At 33.0% G+C, this 25,575-nt stretch overlaps 2 protein-coding genes across 2 annotated transcripts; one reads left to right on the forward strand and one right to left on the reverse strand.

The window, feature by feature from the left end:
• Window positions 1-84: 84 nt before the first annotated feature.
• On the reverse strand, window positions 85-7,387 carry LOC132803352 (uncharacterized). Its single transcript, XM_060816078.1, has 5 exons — window positions 7,134-7,387; window positions 2,047-2,154; window positions 1,375-1,521; window positions 1,112-1,213; window positions 85-466 (listed from the first exon to the last, which is right to left on the reverse strand). Exons 1-5 carry the CDS (start codon window positions 7,221-7,223, stop codon window positions 293-295), a joined length of 621 nt encoding a protein of 206 aa, XP_060672061.1. The 5' UTR covers window positions 7,224-7,387; the 3' UTR covers window positions 85-292.
• Window positions 7,388-12,264: 4,877 nt separating this feature from the next.
• LOC132803185 (uncharacterized) lies at window positions 12,265-13,262 on the forward strand. The gene is made up of 4 exons (XM_060815459.1): window positions 12,265-12,562; window positions 12,638-12,781; window positions 12,886-13,086; window positions 13,176-13,262. The coding sequence occupies exons 1-4, from the start codon at window positions 12,359-12,361 to the stop codon at window positions 13,260-13,262; spliced, it is 636 nt and encodes a 211-aa protein (XP_060671442.1). The 5' UTR covers window positions 12,265-12,358.
• Window positions 13,263-25,575: the final 12,313 nt, after the last annotated feature.

Genomic DNA, 25,575 nt, shown 5'->3' on the forward strand with positions numbered 1-25,575 from the left:
AAACAAACCGTACTATATGTATGTGTATATATTTATATATTATATATGTGTATAAGCAATCAAGATAAAGATATTATCTAGAAGGGGAAAAAAAAAATTTGTTAATTAATTCCAAGAAAAGCATAAATTTTTGCCCAAAGCACACACAAATACTTAACTTAAAACTCCTACATAAACAAGGGTGGATTAGAAAGTTCTTAGCAAAAAGTATTTGATCTGAGATCAGAAATAACAAAAAAATGATGTAATTTTTTGTTATTGATATCCAGATCTTCATCATATATATATGTTTTCACATACTGGTAATCCTGCAACTCCTGCAATTATGGCCAGTTTCACCGCAGCGGCTGCAGCGCGGAGCTTTCCTTCTCTTCACCACACGACCATATGGCCTGCTGATACTAGCAGCAGCAGCAGCTGCTCGAGCTGGTCGCAGAGAAGCTGGCACGGGAGTTGAAATCTTAGGCTGAAAATTTTCAACAAAAAATAAAATAAAAAATATATAAATAATAAAAAAAAAAAAAACAATGCCATATGTGGAGAAATCATTTCAAAATGATAAACAATAGACGACGGTAGATCTAAAAGCAAGTTGAGGACCCTTATGAAAAATATACCTAAATGAAAATGTTAATGATGTAATTAATTTGCTTTTGTACTATGGATTGCATGCAAAAATTTAAAAAAAAAAAATTTAAACAAAAAACTATTTTGAGTCGTTATAAAAAAACCAGTGGTTAAATTTTTACTAATTCAAGACTATCTTACATATTACTTTTATGATGATTTATCAATATCCATGATGAATTTTAATATTTCAAAAAAAATATATATATATATATATTAAAATTTTGCAGTACAAATGATCCATTTGTATGTTATGGTGCAAATCATTTTAAAAATGGTAGTTTTAAAAAAAATTGTTATCAATATTCGATTTTATAAAATAATATTGATAATAATTTTTTCAAAAATCATTGTCAATATTGAAATGTACATGATAAAAATTTATAGATATCTACATCATAGATAAATTATATATATATATGTATATATTTATATAATATAAAAATAATCAACATATAATATGAATGAAAATGTAATGCGGCACCCATTTGTGACGGAGTGGCAGCGGGCAACCCTGAGTCCTGTGTCCTTTCACGCCACATTTTGAACACACTTCGTTTTCCAGTTCTCTTGAATATTTTAATAGCTGAAATTTTCACATAAAAAAGAAAAAAAAAAAGTTGTGGATATCATCAAAATAATTAATTAAGCATGAGAAAAAGAAGAAAAATAAGAAATAATTAACAACATGAATATTAAAGGAGGAATTAATTAACAAATTATTGATTAATTGTATATTATTTATACCCATTTGCGGTAGCTGGGAGAGAAACAAGATAGAGTCCCAGTTCTGTTGCACCGCTCGCAGAATTGATTAACCACATCTTCTGGAAAACCCCAATGCAGTGGGCTATGGAAAACTGCATTTACGCTTTCAGATATGAAATTGGCTTCCTGCAAAATTATTCAAACAAAAATCAATAATAATGAAAGTAGAAAAAAAGATTATTATTATTATTATTTGGATAGGTGAATAATTGTCGGTTGAAGATTTTATCGGAAAATAGTAGGCTCTCATTTTATAATTTTTTTTAAACTAACCAAGAAATTAAAATTAAAAATTCATTTCAATATCTGATAATAGAAGAAGAAAAAAAAGAACATTAATTCTGTCCCTTATAATTTTTTTATTGAAAAAAAAAATAAAAAATAAATAGAGATGTACAGGTATACTGTACAAATACTTTAAACATGTCAATAAGCTAATTTAAGGTTTTTTTTTTTTTTTTGGTAAATAAATTGAAGTTGGGGTAGAATAACGAAATATATCTATTATTTCAAACTAAAAATATATAAAGCTATAATATATATATATATATATATATGTACATATTAAAAATATATAAAGCTATATGATATATATAAATATATATACGTCATTGAAAAAAAAAAAAAAAAAAGAAAAGAAATAAAACTCACTGATTCCGTAAGCTCCCTCCCTGTTGCAAAAGTAATGTTTAAGCCACGAAACAGCTCCTCTTTTGTGTACGACTTCTGCTTATCATCGGGTCTCAAAATCTTGATGGCCTACGAACGCCACCAAAACGATATCATATATATTATATATATAGCTTAATTTATTATTAATTGTTACTTTCTAATGTGCTTTAATAATGCTTGATTTCTAGCACAAATGAAAAACTTTAATTTATCTTTTTTGCAAGTTAGCTCTTTTAAATTTTTTATCCTGCAATTTAGATTTTTAATTATTCAATTTGTCATAATTAAACATTTTTTTTAATTAACAAAGTTTAACATTCATCTCACATGACTAATTAATTATATTATCTTTCAAAATTAGATGTAAAACTTTAAATATAATTTTAAAAATCTACATTTGTAATATCTTCTATTTTAAAGTTTGATACAATTTATACATGTTAGATGATCTATACTAACTTATTTAAAAAAATAAAATAAAATAAAAATAAAAAAGGTAAAAGGTACAATAGTACAACATTTTAAAAATATTTTTAATATTTTATATTTTAATATTTTTTAATTTACAAATTGATACAATTTAATATTAGTTGCATAATATGTTTGTTGTACCTAACAATAAAAAATTAATAACAAAGCTAAAATGGTAACAAACTTAATAAGCAAGTAAAAAATTTTAAGGTTTAAATTATAAAATTTTAAAAATTAAATATATCAAAATGTAATTAATGCAAAAGAAAGTTAAAACTTGTGTGGCCTCATACCATGAAAAGCAATGTTTTAGTATTTAAATATTATTGGCCATGTGTATAACTTCTTTCATTATTTTGTGTTCCTTTTTAGTAGTAACAAATAAATATCAGTTTTCTAATTTTTATCTAATCTTTACTTGTAATGTCAGTTTATCTTTTGAAAAAATGAAAATAGACGATGGTGAGGACAAGCACTGAATTGTCCATTACCAAAAGAAAAGAACCCTGAATTTCTGTGATATAACACAACGGTAGTAGAACCATCATGAGAAAACAAGGAAATTAACAACGAACTTGGAACAAATCCACCATATCAACTACCAAGCAATCACGGCAGCTAATGAGGTGCCATCGTCCTTATTGTGTTTCTAATCTATTTATTGTTTTTCTGATAATTAGACCCAGATGGTTAATAGTAGTGGTAGTGGGTATATTAAAATTGATATTACTAAAAAAAAGGTACATTAAAATTGATACTAAATTAAAAACAATTAATAATTATATCTTACATTAAGAAGAATACTAATACGGAACGTACAATTTGTACAAAGAAATTAACGATAGATTTAAAACAAACCAACTGTATAAATTAAGAAACAATCATGACAATTAATGGGGAGAGGTGGTGAGCTAGAGCATTTCTAGTATCTTTTTTACTAGAACTTTTTTTTTTTTTTTGTCACGTTAAAAAAAAAACCTTAAAAAAAACAAAAACAACTATTAAATTTTTTTTTAATGAGTTTATCTAAATACTTTATCAAATTAATATAATAAAAAAATAAAAACAAACACTGCTAAAATATCTTTCTATTATGGAAGGATAAGATGGTACAATATTCATGGACAGAGAAACTATCAACGAAGTCTATGCCTCTCGTCTTTATAGCAGTACTAGTAAACCTATTGTGTTCTTTTTCTTTTACTTTTTTTTTTTTGTATTGACAAATAAATAAATAAATTTACTGTTTTTCTTATAGTTAGATCCGTACAACAATAATAGTAATAGTATGTATATTGAAATGAACACTAAATTAAAAACAATTAATAATTATATCTTATAATAAGAAGAATGCTAAAAAGAGTATGGAATGTAGAAATTGTACAAAGAAATTAGCAGGGGACTTAGAACAAACCCACTGTATGAGGTAACAAGTAATCAGGACAGCTAATGGGGAGCCGTTATGATTTAAGTGAAATAGTATAAGATAAGGACAATACGACGCAAAAATAGACTAGTAAATGAAGAACTATTAATGTTTATGTCCCCGTCCTCTCCGTATCATTACTATAAAAAATAAATAAATAAATAAATAAATAAATAAATAAATAAATAATAATAATAATAACTTTATTGTTTTTTATTACCCAAAAAAAATAAAAAAAAATAACTTTATTGTTTTTCTTATTGTTAGACCTATACAGTTAATATATACTAGAGAATTATTAATTAATATCTTATGATAAGGAGAATACTAAAGAATAGAGAATATAGAAATCGTAAAAATAGGAAAACAATTTTAAAAGAAGTTGAAAACAATTGTTTTCACAAACCTTTTCTTACTGCTACTAAAATTTCTAGTGACATTATATAAATAAGTTTTAGCCAATTTGGTAAGAAAGAAATAACTTTCTTGATGATTATTTATTATTTTAGATCCGCAAACTTCGATAGTGGTGATTAAAAAAAAAACAATAAAATAATGTGTGCCTTCATTGAATATAGAAACATGTATAGAGTTATTTAAAATGTCCTTATATGTATAGAGTTATTTAAAATGTCCTTATATAGAAGTATATATGGTATGCACAATGATTATTTTCTATGAAATAGAATTATCTGTGTATGGAAATTAAAATGTTTCCATCTTGATGTTTTGTTATTATATTGAATTAAATTAATTATCTGTTTATAGAAATTAAAATGTTTCCATTTATGTATTGTTTTTTTAGTATAGAATATTCAATCTAGATTTATATATATTTAAAGTATGGTAAAGATATTTATCTTCAAAACTATAGAACATGATATTATGTTTTAAAAGGAATAACTATTATTTAGAATGAAAATAAGCATTCTTATTGAATAAATATTCATAAAATTTAAAATATAGCAATATAGTCAGGAATAACAGATCTATGGAATAGTTATTTTATTTTTGTATTGTTCTCCATACCCAGCATGCCTATTTTTATGTGAAAAAACTTTTAATCACAATCTAGATATACCATTTTCATATAGTTTTCTTCAAATAGTAATAAATAAGTTTTAATGAAAATGATTATAATTTTATTAGACTCGCAACCTTTTGTAACGGTTCTTACGAACCAAAAGAAAAAATAATGTGTGCCTCCATTTTTATTATCTTATTTTCATTCAGAACCCGCAAACTTTCGTAGCAGTTTTTAAAAAAATAAAAGAAAAAAATAATGCGTGCCTTCGTTTTTTAGTAGTAAAATTGATGAGTAATTCTATCAGCATCATGGTATCTACCAACATATTTAATAAAAATATATATATATATATATATATATATTATTATTTGATTAATAAACATAATATTACAATCTAAAAATATATAAGTAAACCTTTAAAAAGATTAAATACTATTAAATATAGACTAATCAAATAATAATACATATATTTTTAACAAAGGTGTTGATAAATTAGATGGTGCTTATAGTATTATTCAAAATTAACATTAAATCCATTCCATTAGAACGTTTGGTAAACTTTCACAAATTGGGGGAAAATATATATATATATATATATATTTATGGATGTTAAAATTGGATCATGGAGTGTCAATCTGTCATAGCCAATGAATAACAATAATTATTCTCTTTAAATATCCTTTTATTTCTAGTGGATTTTTCTTGTATCATTGTACAATGTGTGTAGATATCATTGGATTTATTTTTAAATAAAAATAACAATTTTATGCATTTCCTTTTTTTTTTATTTAATATTATACCATCAATATCATGTATTATAAAGTGAGCTATATAGTCTATCAAATTAAAATTTTATATGTAATTACATATACATTAAGAAAAGTTTTGTTATTTCTCAACAATGGGACTTATGTTTAAATAACAAATACTAATTGGATGTATTTAATTATATATTAATTTTTTATAACCAAAAACATAATTAAGGACCATCAACCCTATTAGGGTCGCCAATTAAACTACTAAATGTCGTATGGGTGCCACTAGTAATTAATAGTTAATAGTGATAAATAATATTTTTATAAAAAAGTAATAAATGATCAAAGTAATAAATAAATAAATAATTATATTTTGGTATGTTGACTTATAAAGTTTTACAATTTAAGCCTTCAACTTTTAAAAATATAATTTGGATCATCAATTTTTAAGTTGGTTGCATATTGGCCTAATTTTCAGTTTTGATTAAACAAATTGACAACAATTTTGTTTTTCTTAATTTATTTAATGATCAATTCTAATATCTTTCTTCACAAACGCTACTCTTAATTTAAGGACAAAACCAATCAAATTTGAATATTAGACCAATTTGTAACAAATTTATCAATTCTAACTAATTCTAATTTCTTTCTTAAAATATTTTGGTATTCTATTACAAATTGTTGAACAAAATCAGTCAAAATTGAATATTGGACCAATTTGTAGGAGGTTAAATTGTTATTTTTGAAAATTCTGGATCTAAATTGTAAAACCCTACAAATTCACTGGTAAAATATTCTTTTTAGCCCTAAAACTATATGGCTGAAGGTATCAAACTTTAACAATTAAAAGCCTTATTTTTCTTCTTGTGCCGTCAGTTTAGAAAGCGTTATTGGCTGATTATGTAAAAATAACTGATCGATCTTACGGTATATATATAATAATTTAAGAAACTATATATCAACGTAATTAGAATTGAGGAAAAGTAATTATTTTCTTATAATTCATGCATAAAAAGCCAAGCATATGGTAAAAATTTTATACCAACAATGAACCATTCAAACAACGATCACCCAAAAAAACTAAAAATAAAATCAGATAAAACAAAGTGCACAGCACAAAATCCATGAACAAATCATCCATATACACAAAAAAATTAAGCATACGCAATTCATATATATATTTATACATATAATTTTGCTATAATTGCTCCTTTTGATTGTGGGCTACTAACATATGTTGCAGACTTTTTCAATATGTTACTTTATATTAGAGGCACACATTATGGAAGGAGACAAACATGTTCTATAGCATATTTTGTATATATATATATATATATTATATGTTTATACATATATAATCAGGTGAAGATGTTTGCAGAGATTATACCTTCACCTCAAGGTTATTCTCTTTCTTCTCTTCAATTTTGGTCTCCCGCCCGGTAGCTGGTTTTGAGTTCGAAGAATTTGCGTCGGCCATGTCGTCGTCGTCGTCGGAGCAGTAATTCCCAGCAGCTATCTGATCTCTAAGAACTCTCTCAATATTCAAACAAACTCAAACTGTGAAGAAACGAAGTGAAGAAGAGTAAAGTGAGGGGGTTAAAGTGATTTTTGGTGACTAGGAAAAGATGCTTCGAAATCCACCTGGCATAAACTTGAAAGACCAAACAAGAGAAAGGTGTACATACAAAAGCTAGCAATGCATAGACGAAAGGAGAGAATTTGAGCCTCCCTGAGAGTGTTTTAGTTTGTTTTTCTTTTTTTGGCATTTTCTATAGGCAGGTTTGAAAATGTGAACGAGGAATTGAATGAGACAAATTATAAACGAAGAGTGTTGAGCTGGATTTTGTTTGGAGAGGCAGAAAATATGTGAAGAAATAATGGTTTTTCTTTGGAATTCAGGTGTCTAAGAGATAGAAAAGAGTCTACAATGCCAGACGTTACTAATTTGAATAGGTCAGGGGTTTAAAACTTTTTATAGTTTTTATTGAACTTTTTTGTCTTTGTCATTCTTTATTTATTTATTTTTAACATAGATAGAAAGATTCTAAATTGGATTAATCAAGATTCTAAATTGGATTAATAATCATTACAAACACATGCGCTTTGACCTTAGGATAACTTCCTTTTGAGAGATGGATATATAATTAAAAGTACTCTATCTATTACACAGCCAGGTAATTAAAACTCTCTCTTTATTCGTTAAGTGTCAAAAATTAATATTGGCAGTTTTTCTTTTTTCTTTTTTCTTTTCTTTTTTTTTTCCCCTGGTAAAAGATGGAATTATACAAAAGGAATTTTTGTTTTTTTTTTCCTTTGAAAGAACAAGGTACAAAATAAAACATATCAAAAAGTAAACAAGGAAGACGGAACTAATAATCCTATAGGAGCTTGGTAAAGAAAAAAAATGGACTCCAAAGAATGACCATGACTCATATTAATTAGTTTAAAAAACAAAATCAGCTACTTTGTTGCTTAATTTTTTTGGTAGATATGAGTGGCCACAACTACCCAATCTCTTTCCCATGAACTCTTTTATATCCGTCACTATGGATCTTACTCATACGAATAATAAACTATTTCTTTCAATAACAATTTTAAGTTGCAAGAAATTCCCCACAAATATAATGAACATGTTTTTTTTTTTCTTTTTTTTTTTGTTGGGGGGGGGGGGGGGGGGGGGGGGGGGGAGGAGGAGATGGGTGTGGGGTTGTGGAACTAACTAGCCTTCTCTAGAATGGTGGCAAAACCAGCTAGCCAATTTTCTGGATATTAAAGCAAGTATTAAAGATAGTTGAAACACACTATCAATAATAATTTTTTTAGGGTTAAATGCAATTAGGTTTAATGAACTACTACACATTTGTCATTTTATCTTATAAACTACAGAAATTTGAACTATCGTTTTCTATCATTTCAGTCCAATTATGCATTTTTGATAAATAAATTTGATGAAATTAATCCTATACAATTTATTTAACTCTATCATGGAGAACTATTTCTTATGTTCTATTTTTTTTTTTTTTTATGGATGTGTGTGCCCCATTAGACAAAATCACATGTTAGGATTAATGCATGTGAAAGAAAACAGTAAATTAGGAGGCAAAATCTGACTTTTTTTTTTTTCTTTGAATTACAATGACAAAATGCAAAAACTATAAAAGTTTAAAATAGTAAAATGACTTTTGAAATTGCGTACCAAAAGCTAAAGTACCAAATGGCTTTTTTTTTTCCTTTTTCTTTTTTTTTTATTATAAAATAAATAAAATACCAAATTGGTTGCTTGTTATCAAGCGGTATCAATAATATCCATATTAAAACTCGTCACTGTTAGAAAATAAATAAATAAAGGGGAATTTGGCCCAATACCCCTATAGGACCGAGCTTCATGAATTTTGCCCCCTCAATTCATTTCTTTTTTTATCTACCCCTTAATATCCCTTATAACCTTCAAACAAAAAATAATTACTTACATATCCTCTTATTTTTAAAACCAAACAAAAATCAACTTTTCCTTTTCTAAACGTCTTTACACTTTCATACAAATACAAAAGTACAAAAAAAGCAAACAAACGGCTTTACACGAACACACAAATACAAACAACCAAACCGAAGCTGTCGTGGAAAAGCCAAACATTAGGATCTCATCTCAGCATAGGGAATAAGGTAATTGGTAGAATCTTTTTGTTTATTTGTTGCCGTGGGACCGGTGTGGGTTGTTTTTGTGTGGATTTGGCTTTATGTTTATTTCTTTCGTTGCCGTGGAGTGTGGGTTTTTATTTATATTTTTTGTGTTTATATTTTTTGAAGATTTAGGATAGATTGATATTGAGTATTAGTAGGAAATGAAGAGAGGAAAAAAATGGGACTGATTTGGCCTTGATCGGTGGCCGGAGGTGGAAGAAATAACCGGGTGAAGAATCGGGTCGGTACTGGTTTAGGCGGGTTTATTTTTTGAAGATTTAGGATAGATTGATATTGGGCATTAGTAGGAAATGAAGAGAGGAAAAAAATGGGACCGGTTTGGCCTTGATCGGTGGCCGGAGGTGGAAGAAATAACCAGGTGAAGAATCGGGTCGATACTGGTTTAGGCAGGTTCGGGTCGACCCGGACAAGGGTTGAAGATGGATTGAACAACATGTCGTCTGAGATGAACGACACCCAGACGACACGTCGTTTTTTAATTTTTTTTTTTAAATTTTTATAAAAAAATGTTTTTTTTTTGGGTTCCATCGACAGACATCCCTGAGCATGGAAAATAAATAAAGGATGAAGGTAGGGAAATCAATGAATTTGATGAAGAATAATGTTAGTTTGTAATAATGTTAGTTTGTAATAAAAAAACATAACATATGTATATATATGTATTTGTTACAACTTAGGGATATAAGGATTTTTACCCTGATCAAAGTTTAAATCCTTAAGCTAAAGGTGTTATCTCACTAGTGCATGATACTCAAACTCTGTCTAGAAAACTGCTTTTGTGGGTTGAAAAGAAGAATTTTTTAAAAACGTACTTGACCCTTAGGAAACTAATTATATTTCTTTTTGGATTTGTATACAGATAAAATAAATATGAAGTGAATGATTTGTATAGCATATATAGGTGTCGGTAGGTCTGAGCTTTTACAACCAAATCAGGTTAAACACAAGCACTATGGGGAAGAGATGTAGCTACATTAGTTGACATACTCATATAGAAGTGGTGGACATGTTGCAGTCCAGCTTAACCTATATGTTCAGATTATAGTCTACAACTTTCTGTGCACATTTTTTAGACATATATTGTATGGTAAGAAATAATTAAATATAACATGAATATGATATGTATATATACAGTCTAAGGACTGCTTTTGATTGGCTTATAACAATCTGTCTGTTGCGTCGCTTCTATCTAGTCTTCCACCTCTATACTTCACTTTTTTGTTTTTCTATTTTGGGTGAATTGACTACTTCTTCTCCAGTCATTTTAATATTTCACTTTATCTGCTTCTGCATGTAGCATCATAATTGGCCACAATTGTGGGTTGCTCTATTAAAACCTCACTTTAGACTATAGCTGCATTAGAAATCTTAGTTGCTTTTCAAACCTTCTTTTTTCTTTTAAGTTTTTTCTTCTTCCTTTTTGCTAGGGTAATTTATTACTAAAAATCAGTACATGGAGATAAGAGAAAAATACTTTATGATTAATTAGAATTGAAGTTGAGAATTCCAGAGTTAGTACTTTCTAAAGGTATAGATATATATATATATATATAGAGAGAGAGAGAGAGAGAGAAGGAGAGAGAGAAGATCGATGCATAAAATTTTAGGTACATGGTTAGCTAGAAGCAAACACGCAAACACTTTATCCCCAAAAAAGAAAAAAATAAAAAATTAAAGAAGAAGAAGATAGAAAGATTTAGATGGCATGCACACTGCTATACATTAAATGTTCAGTAAATGTTATGGCATGCACAATATCCTTAGGAAGAGAGTGTATGAAATTGAGGATTGCGGATATTTATACATGTATGTATACATAGTTGACAATGTTGTTAAAGGTAGATAAAAGTTTATTAATGTTGTCAATGTACATTTGTAGGTTGTACTTTATAATGGCACCAAAGAGGAACTTGCGACGTCAACCGAAGAAGGGAGTTAAGAAGGTGGAAAGTAAGAGACGCGGTGGTAGCACAGCAGCAGCACCCGACTCTAAGCGTCAACGTACTACTAGGCAGAAATCCAAATCTGAGACGGAAAGTACCAAACTTCGAGGGCACGTTCCACTTTCCTCTCCCCCATCTGATATGGTAAGTTTTATATTCATTTTTGTTGTTTTGTGCGGTAAATGATAAGGCATGTGACAGTATTTATTCATGAATGTGAAAACTGAAGAAAAACTTCACCCGATGGTCATCGGTCATTGCCGATAGGCCATCGGGCTTTTTTTTTTAGTTCATTGTAGGTTGATTACCGATGGTTTCATCGGTAATTACCACTTGTGCAAAAATGTGAACCCATATGTCTTAAGATTTAGTTGGAAATTATTATTATCAAGTTAGGGTGGAAAAATAGGGTATGATTAAATCGTTGATGTCAGTTCCATTTATGTAATTCATATTGAAGCCCATCGATGCTCCAAAAGAACGGATGTTGCAGGATGCCGATATAAATAAAGTTAGGGCACATTCATTCAGGAATCCAATAGGGGCGAACAAAGTAATTACAAGTGTCCTCACAAGTGAGCAGCTCGAAAAGTATAGAAAAACATGTTTTGGACACTTACTTGACATGAAGAACCTCCGGTTCTCTGGTCAGTTAGTGCATCACCTACTTTGCAGACAAGTTGTGTCCAACAATCCAGAAGTACTGGAGTTTAACTTCAGCGGATTTGCAGTGCGGTTTACGAAGTGGGAATTCGCACTCATTAGTGGATTAAAGTTTTGTAGGTACCCTTCGATGTATGATATGCAAATTTCCAAAGGAAATGAGCTGCGCACGAGGTTGCTAGATGACAAGAGTGACTTGAAACCGCCCGAACTGGAACGACTATTCAAGGATACACTTTTTGTGGATGATTGGGATGCTGTTAGAATTGCGTTACTATATTTCTTAGTTCATGGTGTACTCGGAATGGATCCGAAGGTTCAAATAAAAAAAAAATTCATTGATTTGGTTGCTGATCTCGACGTATTTAATTCCTACCCTTGGGGCATTCTGAGCTACAAGGAGACGATCAACTCATTCCACAATGCATTCCAGCAACGAGGACGAGGACGTGCAGTAAAGAATATATCACAGTATTATGACCTAAAAGGTTTTCCATTGGTGTTTCAGGTACGGTAATATATTTAATACATGTAGCGTTTACTTAAAATTTATATTTAATAACCTATAATTTGTATTTTGTAGGTGTGGGGGTTTGAAGCAATCCCTGATTTTGGTAACCAATTTGCCGACCGGTTGGAAACCCGTTGTCCGAGGATCCTTGGATGGCATACTCCAAGGCAACCGAACCATTTTGCTGTCCATAATTGGTTCTCCTCCAATAGCAATGTAAGGCAAATTTTGTTTAGACTACATGGTACGACTACATTCAAGTTACATTACCATAGTCAGTTTCCAAATTTACTTTTTTTTCCTTTCTTCATTGCATGTAGTATGTTGTGCACTGGAGGTTAGATGCTACCGATGAGGAGAAGACTATGGATTACTGGCGAACAATAGCAGTTGACATACATGAAGTTCGCTACACGTCACCTCCAATTGTAGCACCAATAGTTGGCGCTAAAGATGTTGGCGCTAAAGATGCGTCCAAAGCTGAGGAGCATTCTAGTGGCCCTCCAGATGCTAATTTCAGGGTATGCAATTGTTACTTGCACCCAAATTTGTATTTCATATGTTGTACTAATATATGTTGACTTATGTTTTGGATATTGATATTGATTAGCTTGCTTGCTTGGAGGCAAAAGTTGATGAATTAAATAAAGAGATGGTAGCGTTAAGGAAGATGCTTAGTTCTATTATTGACCAATAAAAGCATCAGGTATCATTTAGACAACTTAGTATACTTTACTTTAGTGCTTCAGCATTATTAAATTACATATTATAATTCAGCAATTATTTGTTGTTAGAGTTTGGGAACTGCAAAAATAATCATTGTGTTTTGCAGGCCGAGCATCATATGCATAGCCATTCACCGTCATCTTCGGTTAGACCATCATCCCCTGTGGCACCGTCTGTTGGAGAGCAAGCTGAAGAATTTGATGCACCCAATGGTAGAAGGAGGATGATGATTGTACTACACCGTTTGAGCCTATCGTACCTGGAAGACCCTATGTGGAGGATTCCTGGGCTTTGGTGCCATATCGGCCTTTGCATTTCGGGTGGGATATCGGTGCTTCAGCTGACAGTCCACATCATGACCAATCAGCTGAGATTGAGGTGGAAGATCGGAAGCATAACGTTGGTGATACAAGCCGATTCGGTCGAGTTTACCACCAGTCACATCACGTCATCTCTCCTTACATCGACCCGTGTAAAAAGAAGGTCAAATTTAATCTTACTCGACCTATTGATGCATCAAAGGAGAGGGCGTTCGATGAGTGGTATAGGGTGGCACCGAAGGAAGCAACCGTGTGTACATCTTATATGACGGTGGGAAAGGAATTTTTTGCTGAGCTACTGACCGATGAAGGATGGTTGAATTCCGATGTAAGTTATATGCTTTATGTTCATGTAAAATCATTGTGGTCCTACGTTTGGAATGATGTTTTATTTATCACCTCGCACTTGTTACTTATTTCCTTTAATGTGGTTTTGCAGCATATTGACACTATTTTGTATTTCATACAAAAAAGGTGGTTTGATAATGAGAAGATGTTCACCAACACCTGTGCCATATTAGACGTGTTATTTTGGGTAAGATGATGGGATGTTACTGCGTTGCTTAATGTTATATTGATGATATTTTATATTGTATATATTTCATTATTTGGCAGTCATCCATCAAAGGGCGTTATCCCATATGGAGGGCATCTCGTAGCACATATTCATGTGATGCGACCCTTTCTAACTATGTGCGTGGGAGGTCACCCAAACCTAGCATGTCGTGGCGGATATGTGATTATGTAAGTCCATACATATATTGAAAAAAAATTCTCACTAAGTTTCCCATTTTGTGGATAATGAGGTTATGTTCTAATTTTTAGGTGTACATCCCTGTCAACAATGGAGGCGCGCATTGGTTGGCAGCATGTGTGGACTAGAAGGCCCGACATATTGATTTATACGATCCAAATATGGGAAATAAATATGTCCAGAATAGAGAGTTGAAGAATGCGGAATGCCTTACGTATATGCTGCCTTACCTATGGAGGGATGGGGGATATTACGGGAAGAATCCGGACATGTCTCCCACTTTAGATCCATTCATGATGACCATGATCAAAGATGCACCCCGCCAAGATAATGGATATGAATGTGCAGTCATTTCAAACAACTTGTATTGCTGCTGTTTTTTATTGTGGTTACGTGTGAAAATACACGTGGTTGGTTTTTATTAATGCTAATCATTAATGCTATGCTGCAGGGGTGATTGTGGCGTCTACGCTCTGAAATTTATTGAATACATGAGTAGTGAGGAGAACCCTTCATTTGGTCCGCAAGACATTATGTTTTTTAGAAAAAAATATGTTGTTGATTTGTACTTTAATAAACTTTCAACATAGATCGTATGTTTAATGTTATGACGGTCTATACTAATGTTATACTAATGTTATCTTAATATGCTGAACCTATCTTTACTAATGACAACCGTTGAAAAAAAAAGAAAAAAGAAAAAAGATAAAAAAAAACCCTCGGTTGTGGTAAAAATTAAAGGAAAGATGATTATCGATGGTGCATCGATAATTCCCGATTCACCATCGGTAATTACAGAAACGCTTTTTCGTAACCAACAAATAAACCCTGGAAAAATTACCGACAGTTTCGTTGGTAATTTCCGAAGGTGTACAGTCCATCAAGTTTTACCAATTTGTTGGGCCCCACAAGTCCCATAATGTGTGTTGAATGCAAAAACATGGCAAATAGGGATTCTAAAATTATAATAAGTGGAGAAAATCCCAAAATTTAATAAATGTGTATCAAATTTTGCCAAAAAATGGGATGTCTGTTCACCCTCCGTAATTCCCGAGGAAAACGTCGATAACCACCAAATTCCCTAGGAAAATTACCGATTTTTTCGTCGGCAATTCCCGAGGGTGTACAGTACATCACATTTTACATATTTTTTGGGCCCCACAAGTCCTATAACGGGTGTTAAAGCAAAAACACGCAAAACAGAGATTCTAAAATTGTACTAAGGAGAGAAAATCGCAAAATTTCATAAAAGTATATCAAATTTTGCAAAAAAATTGATGACTGTTCACCCTCGGTAATTCCTGAGGAAATCGTCGGTAACCACTAAACTCCCTCTGGAATAATTACCGACAGTTTCGTCGGTAATTCCCGAGGGTGTACATATCATCATATTTTACCAATTTTTTGGACCCCACAAGGCCCCTAAGGTGTGTTGAATGCAAAAACATGCAAAATAGGGATTCTATAATTGTACTACGGAGAAAAAATCCCAAAATTTAATAAAAGTGTATCCAATTTTGCAAAAAAAATTGATGACTGTTCACCCTCGGTAATTCCCGAGGAAAGCGTCGGTAAACTACAAATGCCCTCTGGAAAAATTACCGACAGTTTCGTCGGTAATTCCCGAGGGTGTACAGTCCATCATATTTTACCAATTTTTTGGGCCCCACAAGGCCCCTAAGGTGTGTTGAATGCAAAAACATGCAAAATAGGGATTCTATAATTGTACTACGGAGAGAAAATCCCAAAATTTAATAAAAGTGTATCCAATTTTGCAAAAATATTGATGACTGTTCACCCTCGGTAATTCCCGAGGAAAGCGTCGGTAAACCACAAATGCCCTCTGGAAAAATTACCGACAGTTTCGTCGGTAATTCCCGAGGGTGTACAGTCCGTCATATTTTACCAATTTTTTGGGCCCCACAAGGCTCCTAAGGTGTGTTGAATGCAAAAACATGCAAAATAGGGATTCTATAATTGTACTAAGGAAAGAAAATCCCAAAATTTAATAAAAGTATATCAAATTTTGCAAAAAAACTGATAACTGTTCACGCTCAGTAATTCCCGAGTAAATCGTCGGTAACCACCAAATTCCCTCTGGAAAAAGTACCGACGGTTTCGTCGGTAATTCCCGATGGTGTATAGTTCATCGTATTTTACCAATTTTTTGGGCCCCATAAGGCCCCTAAGGTGTGTTGAATGCAAAAACATGCAAAACAGGGATTCTATAATCGTACTAAGTAGAGAAACTCGCAAAATTTAATAAAAGTGTATCAAATTTTGCAAAAAAATAGGATAACTGTTCACCCTCAGTAATTCCCGATGAAATCGTCGGTAAACCCAAAAATGAACTCAGGAAAACCTACCGACAGTTTCGTCGGTAATTCCCAAGGGTATACAGTTCATTATATTTTACCAATTTTTTGGACCCCACAAGGCCCCTAAGGTGTGTTGAATGCAAAAACGTGCAAAATAGGGATTCTATAATTGTACCAAGGAAAGAAAATCCCAAAATTTAATAAAAGTATATCAAATTTTGCAAAACAAATTGATAACTGTTCACGCTCGGTAATTCCCGAGTAAATCGTCGATAACCACCAAATTCCCTCTGGAAAAAGTACCGACGGTTTCGTCGGTAATTCCCGAGGGTGTACAGTTCGTCGTATTTTACCAATTTTTTGGGCCCCACAAGGCCCCTAAGGTGTGTTGAATGCAAAAACATGTAAAACAGGGATTCTATAATTGTACTAAGTAGAGAAACTCCCAAAATTTAATAAAAGTGTATCAAATTTTGCAAAAAATAAGATAACTGTTCACCCTCGGTAATTCCCGAGGCAAGCGTCGGGAAACTACAAATTCCCTCTGGAAAAATTACCGACAGTTTCGTCGGTAATTCCCGAGGTTGTACAGTGCATCATATTTTACCAATTTTTTGGACCCCACAAGGCCCTTAAGGTGTGTTGAATGCAAAAACCTGCAAAATAGGGATTCTATAATTGTACTAAGGAGAGAAAATCCCAAAATTTCATAAAAGCATATCAAATTTTGCAAAAAAACTGACAACTGTTCACCCTCGGTAATTCCCGAGGAAATCATCGGTAATCCCAAAAATACCCTCTGGAAAATTACCGATTGTTTCGTCGGTAATTACCGAGGGTGTACAGTACATCAAATTTTCCAGAGGGTATTACCGACGAAATGTCATGCACCGTACACCCTCGGGAATTACCGACGAAACCGTCGGTAATTTTTCCAGAGGGCATTTGTAGTTTCTAGACGATTTCATCGGGAATTACCGAGGGTGAACAGTTAGCTTATTTTTTGCAAACTTTGATACACATTTATTAAATTTTTGGATTTTCTCTCCTTAGTACAATTATAAAATCCCTTTTTTGCATGTTTTTGCATTCTACACACCTTAGGGGCCTTGTGGGGTCCAAAAAATTGGTAAAATATGATGCACTGTACACCCTCGGGAATTACCGACGAAACCGTCGGTACATTTTCCAGAGGGGATTTGTAGTTTCCCGACTCTTTCCTCGGGAATTACCGAGGGTGAACAGTTAGCTTATTTTTTGCAAACTTTGATACACTTTTATTAAATTTTGGGATGTTCTCTCCTTAGTACAATTATAGAATCCCTGTTTTGCATGTTTTTTCATTCAACACACCTTAGGGGCCTTGTGGGGTCCAAAATATTGGCAAAATATGACGAACTGTACACCCTCGGGAATTACCGACGAAACCGTCGGTACTATTTCCAGAGGGAATTTGGTGGTTACCGACGATTTACTCGGGAATTACCAAGCGTGAACAGTTATCTGTTTTTTTGCAAAATTTGATATACTTTTATTAAATTTTGGGATTTTCTTTCCTTAGTACAATTATAGAATCCTTGTTTTGCATGTTTTTGCATTCAACACACCTTAGGGGCCTTGTGGGGTCCAAAAAATTGGTAAAATATAATGAACTTGAAACCCTCGGGAATTACCGAACGAAACTGTCGGTAGGTTTTCCTGAGTTCATTTTTGTGTTTACCGACGATTGCCTCGGGAATTATCGAGGGTGAACAATTATCCAATTTTTTTGCAAAATTTGATACACTTTTATTAAATTTTGCGAGTTTCTCTACTTAGTACAATTATAGAATCCCTGTTTTGCATGTTTTTGCATTCAACACACCTTAGGGGCCTTGTGGGGTCCAAAAAATTGGTAAAATATGATGCACTATACAACCTCGGGAATTACCGACGAAAATGTCGGTAAATTTTCCAAAGGGGATTTGTAGTTTCCCGACTCTTTCCTCGGGAATTACCGAGGGTGAACAGTTAGCTTATTTTTTGCAAACTTTGATATACTTTTATTAAATTTTGGGAGTTTCTCTACTTTGTACAATTATAGAATCCCTGTTTTGCATGTTTTTGCATTCAACACACCTTAGGGGCCTTGTGGGGTCCAGAAAATTGGTAAAATATGATGCACTGTACAACCTCGGGAATTACCGACGAAAATGTCGGTAAATTTTCCAAAGGGGATTTGTAGTTTCCCGACTCTTTCCTTGGGAATTACCGAGGGTGAACAGTTAGCTTATTTTTTGCAAACTTTGATACACTTTTATTAAATTTTGGGATTTTCTCTCCTTAGTACAATTATAGAATCCCTGTTTTGCATTTTTTTGCATTCAACACACCTTAGGGGCCTTGTGGGGTCCAAAAAATTGGTAAAATATGATGAACTGTACAACCTCGGGAATTACCGACGAAACTGTCGGTAAATTTTCCAGAGGGAATTTGTAGTTTCTCTACGCTTTCCTCGGGAATTACCGAGGGTGAACAGTTATCTTTTTTTTTCAAAATTTGATACACTTTTATGAAATTTTAGGATTTTCTCTCCTTAGTACAATTTTAGAATCCCTGTTTTGCATGGTTTTGCATTAACACATGTTCTGGGACTTGTGGGGCCCAAAAAATTGGTAAAATTTTATTTACTGTTCACCCTCGGGAATTACCGACGGATCCGTCGGTAATGATTCCAGAGGGAATTTGATGGTTACCGACGGTTTCCTCGGGAATTACCGAGGGGGAACTGTCATCCCATTTTTTTGCAAAATTTGAGAACTTTTTAACGACTTTTGGGATTTTCTCTCCTTAGGATAATTTTAGAATCCATATTTTTCATTTTTTTGCATTCAACACCCCTTAGGACTTGTGGGGCCCAAACAATTGGTAAAATGTGATTGCTATAGGGTTTCGGTAATTACCGATGAAACCTTCGGTAATTCTTGAATCAAAAACAAATTGAACGTTTTCATTTTTTAATGCCATTTGATCACTAACTTTGCCAGAATTTATCATTAATAATGCTACATTTAGCATGTTATTGGTTGGAACACACATGATTGAAGTTGCCGGATGGAATTGTTGTGAGTCTTTTACGACGGTGTACAAATGTCAATTACCAATGATGCATTGGTCATTACCATTGGGCAGTAATATCATCCATGCAATAGTAAGAAACATACAAACAATTGAACCAAAAATTGAAGACGGAATGATATGTTATCAAAACAATACGACAGATGAATTTCACAATAAAAGAACACATAAAGCCAACGTCTATTACGCCAAAACACATGTTACGCGGTTGACCAACTAATTGCATTCCTGACTACATTTTATACACACGCATACCACATAACATGGCCTCATTGTCTGAATATAGCATCATGCGATTGATGGGCGTTCGTTTCAGTGGTGTTGTTGGTTGTTAGTGCTATCAAGAGGTACGGCGGCGGAGCATGATCGGCTGGTGTGACCAACCTGTTTGCACCTCCCGCATCTATATTGATGACGCTCCTCTCCTTGAGATTGAATCCTCTTCTTTCTCGGTCTTCCTGACTGTTTGCCAATTTGAGGTGGAAGTACAACCTGGTTTATGACATCATCTAGAGCATGCCACTGACATTTATCTCCAAGTGGATATATGGTTTCCGAATATGCATAACGGAGTGAGTCAATTGAGTAATGCACCGAGCAAAGGAAATATGGAGAAATATGTTTATGCTTACATGCTGCAATTGCATGGACACAAGGAAATCCATCAATGTCAAATTCCTTGCATGAGCACGTCTTATTTTCTAAGTTAACAACTCCAACGAACATGCCATGGCCAACAACTTGAAACTCATATAAGTTCATTGGCATAACACGTAAGCCTCTGCCATTATTTAAGCGGTCCTACATGATTTTTTCCAACCAATTAGTAACAGGAGTTTGCATTGCAATAGCGTTAGTTTGACGTTCATACCACCACCTTTGCAAGACATTACGAATGTGATCTAGTAATGGCAAAACAGGTTTATCCCTAGCATCAATAAGCACAGAGTTCATGCTTTCTGCAATGTTAGTTGCCATTATGTTGTATCTATTGCCCGGAAAATGTGATCTAGCCCATTTTGAAGGACTTGCATCCTTGAGATATTGTACAGCTTCAATACTAACCCCTTCTAAAAGCTGCATGGCCTTATCAAAATCCTCAACAATATATGCTCTAACTGCATCATTAAAAGTTGATATAATCGCGTTGATATTACCTTTAAACTTCTTAGCACGTAAATTTGTACCAAGATGATATGTGCAGTGGCCATGGTGATTATTAGGGAAAACTGTACGTATTGCTTTTGCAATGTTCTTGTGTCTATCCGATATAAAAGCTATATTCGGATCATCCCCAAATGCTTCTTTAAAGCTCTCAAAAAACCATGTGTAAGCCGCATCCGTCTCCCCAGGGCCTATTCCATAAGCAAGTGGATAAATTTGATTGTTCCCATCCAAACATGATGCAATATATAACAAACCTCTATATCTATTCTTCAGTGTAGTTCCATCGACAGCTACGACTCTCCGCATATGCTGGAACCCTCTAATGCTAGCTCTAAGTGCCATGAAAAAATATAAAAATCTGTTTTGATCATCAGTTTCAATTCGAGTAAACGTGCCCGGATTTTTGCTCTTCAAAACGTGACTCCATAAAGGAAGTTTTGCATATGAATCTTCTGGCGTGCCCCACAAACCCGATAGTGCAACTTCCTTAACGGCCCATACTTTGTTGTAGCTTATGTTTACTCCGTAATTAGAGCGAATGTCATGCACGATATCTCGAGGTTTGTATTGCCTTGAAATCCCATCAAACATTGGCTGGATGATGTCTCCGATAACTGAACTTGTTGCTTGACGATGATCCCTTTTCATGATATTTAAAGAGCAAATATGCTCATCTTTGAAGGCCCTAATCATGAAGGCCTCTGTATTATCACCATGTAGTTTGGTAGCACGCATTCGCCACACGCAATTGTCGTTTGCACATACAACCTCATATCGGACTCTATCCGACTTCTTGACCTTGAATTCAAAATTTCTCCTTAGTGCATAAAGACTAATCTTCTTCTGTAGCACATTCTTACTCGCAAAGATTTGGTTGATTCGAATGATTTCATGGGCATTGACAGATGAGAAGCGATGGTTGACCCTACGTTCAGCCATGGTTGCCGTCGAATCCTGTCGAATGTCCAAATGGTTTTCGGTACAAGGAGAGGCAAGCACATCATCATTCACATTATCAATTGGAGTACTACCATAAGGAGACTCACCATGTTGACTATCACCAGCTGAAAGTCCCGAATGTTGGGTCCAACAAATGTCTCGTAACCCATCTTCACTACGATCAGTGTTGACCTCAACCTCAAATTGTTCATCTTGATCATAATCATGTCCACGATATTCATTCAAATCATTAATGTCGAAGTGCTCGTTATCATGATCATGTTCCGCAGATTGCACATTGTTTTCACACATTTGATTTTCAGAGAATCCAGGTTGAGTTTCCAGCACATGAATTTCGGTCGCTGGGGACTGCATGTCGGCATCAGAGGTACAAGTAGCTATCTCGGGAATTGCAGATAGTGGGGCAATAGTCATAAATCCTGAACTTGTAGGTATCCTATGCACAACACATCCAGCAGTATTAATACTCTTTGGAACCCTGGATAACACATCAACAATAAATGGAGATCTGTCTTGAGGTCTGTGTGAACTATACTCTTCTATAAAACTTTGTAGGTCTTCATCATTTTCCACAACGTACGGCTCACATGACAAACACACATGGTATATGAACTTGAAGATTAATTGATGTTGTGTAGAATCTAAGTTGAGAGCGTTGTAGACAACATCTTCAAGTTCGGCCAACGTACAATTCCTTTTGATACGTATAATCTTCGTTTTTTGACGTTGGTATCTTCAGGTACCTTCAGAACATACACTCCATGTTCTATCGTAGAATAGTAAAACTGAAATTTGTGACATTGAGCACAAAGAGTTTACCAATTCAAAACATACTAAGTATCTACTTCTGCAATCGTAGAATCTTTGCTGGAAGGTTTAACTATAATCCTGAAGCAAAAGTAATGAAAAAATACAAATACATTTTTAGTAAATGAGTACATAAAATAAGCCAAACAATTATGTTATTAACGCCTATTGGAATAGCATTTTAAATACAAATACAAATGCATTTTCAGTAAATGAGTAAAGATAAAATAGGAATGCATTTTATGTAAATGAGTACAAATGCTGTTTAAGGGAAAAATGTTGCCATATATGTACACATATTTATATTTATAACACACCCTGTGAAATCTGATAGAAGGTACTAGCTGCTGGATAGAGAAGACAAACGAGTTTTGTAGTTGGTCAATGTTTTCCCTTTCTGACCATGTAAATGTTATTTTTTTAATACAATATTGATTAATTAAATTCTTATTCTTAGGCTAATATATAAATATATATATATATATATATATATATTTATTAATTAAATCGATCCATTGAAAGGTCTAATGCTCTAAATTTGACCTCGATATCATATTTCTGTGAATTCAAACAAAACATTTTTGATTTATTTTTATAATATTATATTTAATTTTTTGTTCATAGTTTATAACGCCTCCTTTGTTCTTACCAATTCATACTTTTTCCTTACTACTAGTATTGTGATAAGGCTAAGTCATTATTTGATTTTGACTTTATCTATCACCTATATGTAAAATATATTTTAGGGAATTTTTTTCGTAAAATCAATTAACAAAATTAATATGAAGTATATTGTATTTATTTTTTGGCTTACTTATTAAGCCATTTATGTTTACTATTGGGAGTTCATGATTTCAAAACATTAAGATGGAAAAAATTTATTATAAATGATAAAAAAAATTATGTAAAGAAGTAGCATAAAGCCAAATTATGTATATATATATATGTATATATATCCACATACCAGGTAATCGTTAACTCCGATCTGCAGAAACGTACAATTTAATTACATCCTTTTGAAGTGTATGGGCTCCACAATGAAGATTTTCAGATGATGCAGGGAGAGTGAACTGAACTGAAGAGATTTTGGGATTTTCTGCAATGTTCGTCAATGCAAAGAAAGAAGGCTGAAAGGTACCTAACCAACAAAAGAGAAAGAGAGAGGAAGACACAGTATACATTTAATGTGGTAGCAGGACAGAAGTTAATGAGGGTAGATAGAAATGAGGGATGGTCAAAAAAGTTGTTTTAATATTATCACCTGTATTCGAGACAGTCAATGAGAAAACTGTTATTTTTACTTTACACTTTCATAGGTATCCATGTATTTAAATAGTTTACAAAAGCCAGACAATTAATTCCCTCCTAACAAGTCTCATTTGGACATACTACCATGGAGCCATTCATGTAAAAGTGATTGATACCATCCATTTAAATTATCATCCTTCTTATTTATTGCTTCTCCACATATCAAATAATATGGAGAATTTAATAATGAAATTGGATCCTTACACATCATATTGACACGAGAATCAAGTACAAAAACTAAAAACAAAATCTGAATTAGCAAGAGGAAATTGTACAAGTGTTTTATGAATAAAAACAAGAGAATATTACACCTCCTAGAGAATATTACAGCTCCTAGATAATATTATAGCTCCTACAAAAGCCTCTGTTGGTATCAATCCCGACTTGACCCAATGTTCCCCATCAGAAATGGAAAGGCTTGAAATTGTCACAGCAATTAAACATCAGCCATGGTAGTCAAGGATCACCTGCTGACAACACGATTAACTGTTGGTTGAACAAATATATGAACCCTGCAGATAGCAACTAGCTGTCAATAAGCAAAAAATACTATCTAGTTTGCATGAAAAGAATCATGAAAAGGAAACTCCATATGAATGATAAACTTTCGTGTGTACCATTTTCCAAGGAATCATGAAAACGAAACGAAATACCCTTATGTTTTTTTTTATATGTTTTTTTCTTTCCTTTCTTCGATGTTTCCCCGCCATCTCTTTATCCATAACCAGACCTTAGGAGCCCTCTGTTTCCTTTCGCATTGGCCGGATTGTAAGCGTGGAGACTGCGCGTTTTGAAGGAGATGGTGAAGAGGCGACTCAGATAGAAAACTGCAGGGTTTTAGAGAAAATCAAAATTAGAGACACTGCTTGAGTAGTTCCTCCGTCCCAATAACAATCTAAAATATATTATTTATTTAAAAAAAAATATTTCATTATTAGCAAAACAAGGAAGAAAATGTCTCAGGAAAAGCTTAAGAATTTGAAAATGGAGAGGAGAAGATTACCAGTGATTGATCAAATGAGCCTCATGCTTTCCTACTTCGCTGTTGCCTACCTGTTGCTTCTGCTTCTGCTCCTAGGGCTCTCTAAAATCCTGCAGTTTTCTCTCTGAGTCGCCTCTTCACCATCTCCTTCAAAACGCACAGTCTCCATGCTTACAATCCGGCCGATTCATGAAAGGAAACAGAGGGCTCCTAAGGTCTGGTTATGGATAAAGAGATGGAGGGGAAAAGTAGAAGAAAGGAAAGAAAAAAACATATAAAAAAAAAAAACATAAGGGTATTTTGGAATTTTAAAAAATTGGAGGGGTAGATAAAAAAAGAAATGAATTGAGGGGGCAAAATTCATGAAGCTCGGTCCTATGGGGGTATTGGGCCAAATTCCCCATAAATAAATGAAAGTCATGATTGCTAGTGTTTTGTTAATAAGGAGCCCAAGAAAGGGATCCAATATAGGTCCAAGAGAACAATTTATTATATTTTAAAAGTTTATATTTTCTATTTATTTAATTTAAATGAATTATTTGTAAATGATA

The sequence above is a fragment of the Ziziphus jujuba genome, chromosome 3 (assembly GCF_031755915.1).
Source record: "Ziziphus jujuba cultivar Dongzao chromosome 3, ASM3175591v1".
Taxonomy (NCBI): domain Eukaryota; kingdom Viridiplantae; phylum Streptophyta; class Magnoliopsida; order Rosales; family Rhamnaceae; genus Ziziphus; species Ziziphus jujuba.

Excerpts from the sequence above, each read along its gene's own strand:
- LOC132803352 (XM_060816078.1), bottom strand. The coding sequence starts at position 7,223 with ATGGCCGACGCAAATTCTTCGAACTCAAAACCAGCTACCGGGCGGGAG. Across the intron at positions 1,214-1,374 it reads CTCCCAGCTACCGCAAATGG|CTATTAAAATATTCAAGAGA; the intron begins GTATAAATAATA and ends TGAAAATTTCAG. Across the intron at positions 467-1,111 it reads TGCCACTCCGTCACAAATGG|CCTAAGATTTCAACTCCCGT; the intron begins GTGCCGCATTAC and ends GAAAATTTTCAG.
- LOC132803185 (XM_060815459.1), top strand. The coding sequence starts at position 12,359 with ATGGATCCGAAGGTTCAAATAAAAAAAAAATTCATTGATTTGGTTGCT. Across the intron at positions 12,563-12,637 it reads GTTTTCCATTGGTGTTTCAG|GTGTGGGGGTTTGAAGCAAT; the intron begins GTACGGTAATAT and ends TGTATTTTGTAG. Across the intron at positions 12,782-12,885 it reads GGTTCTCCTCCAATAGCAAT|TATGTTGTGCACTGGAGGTT; the intron begins GTAAGGCAAATT and ends CATTGCATGTAG.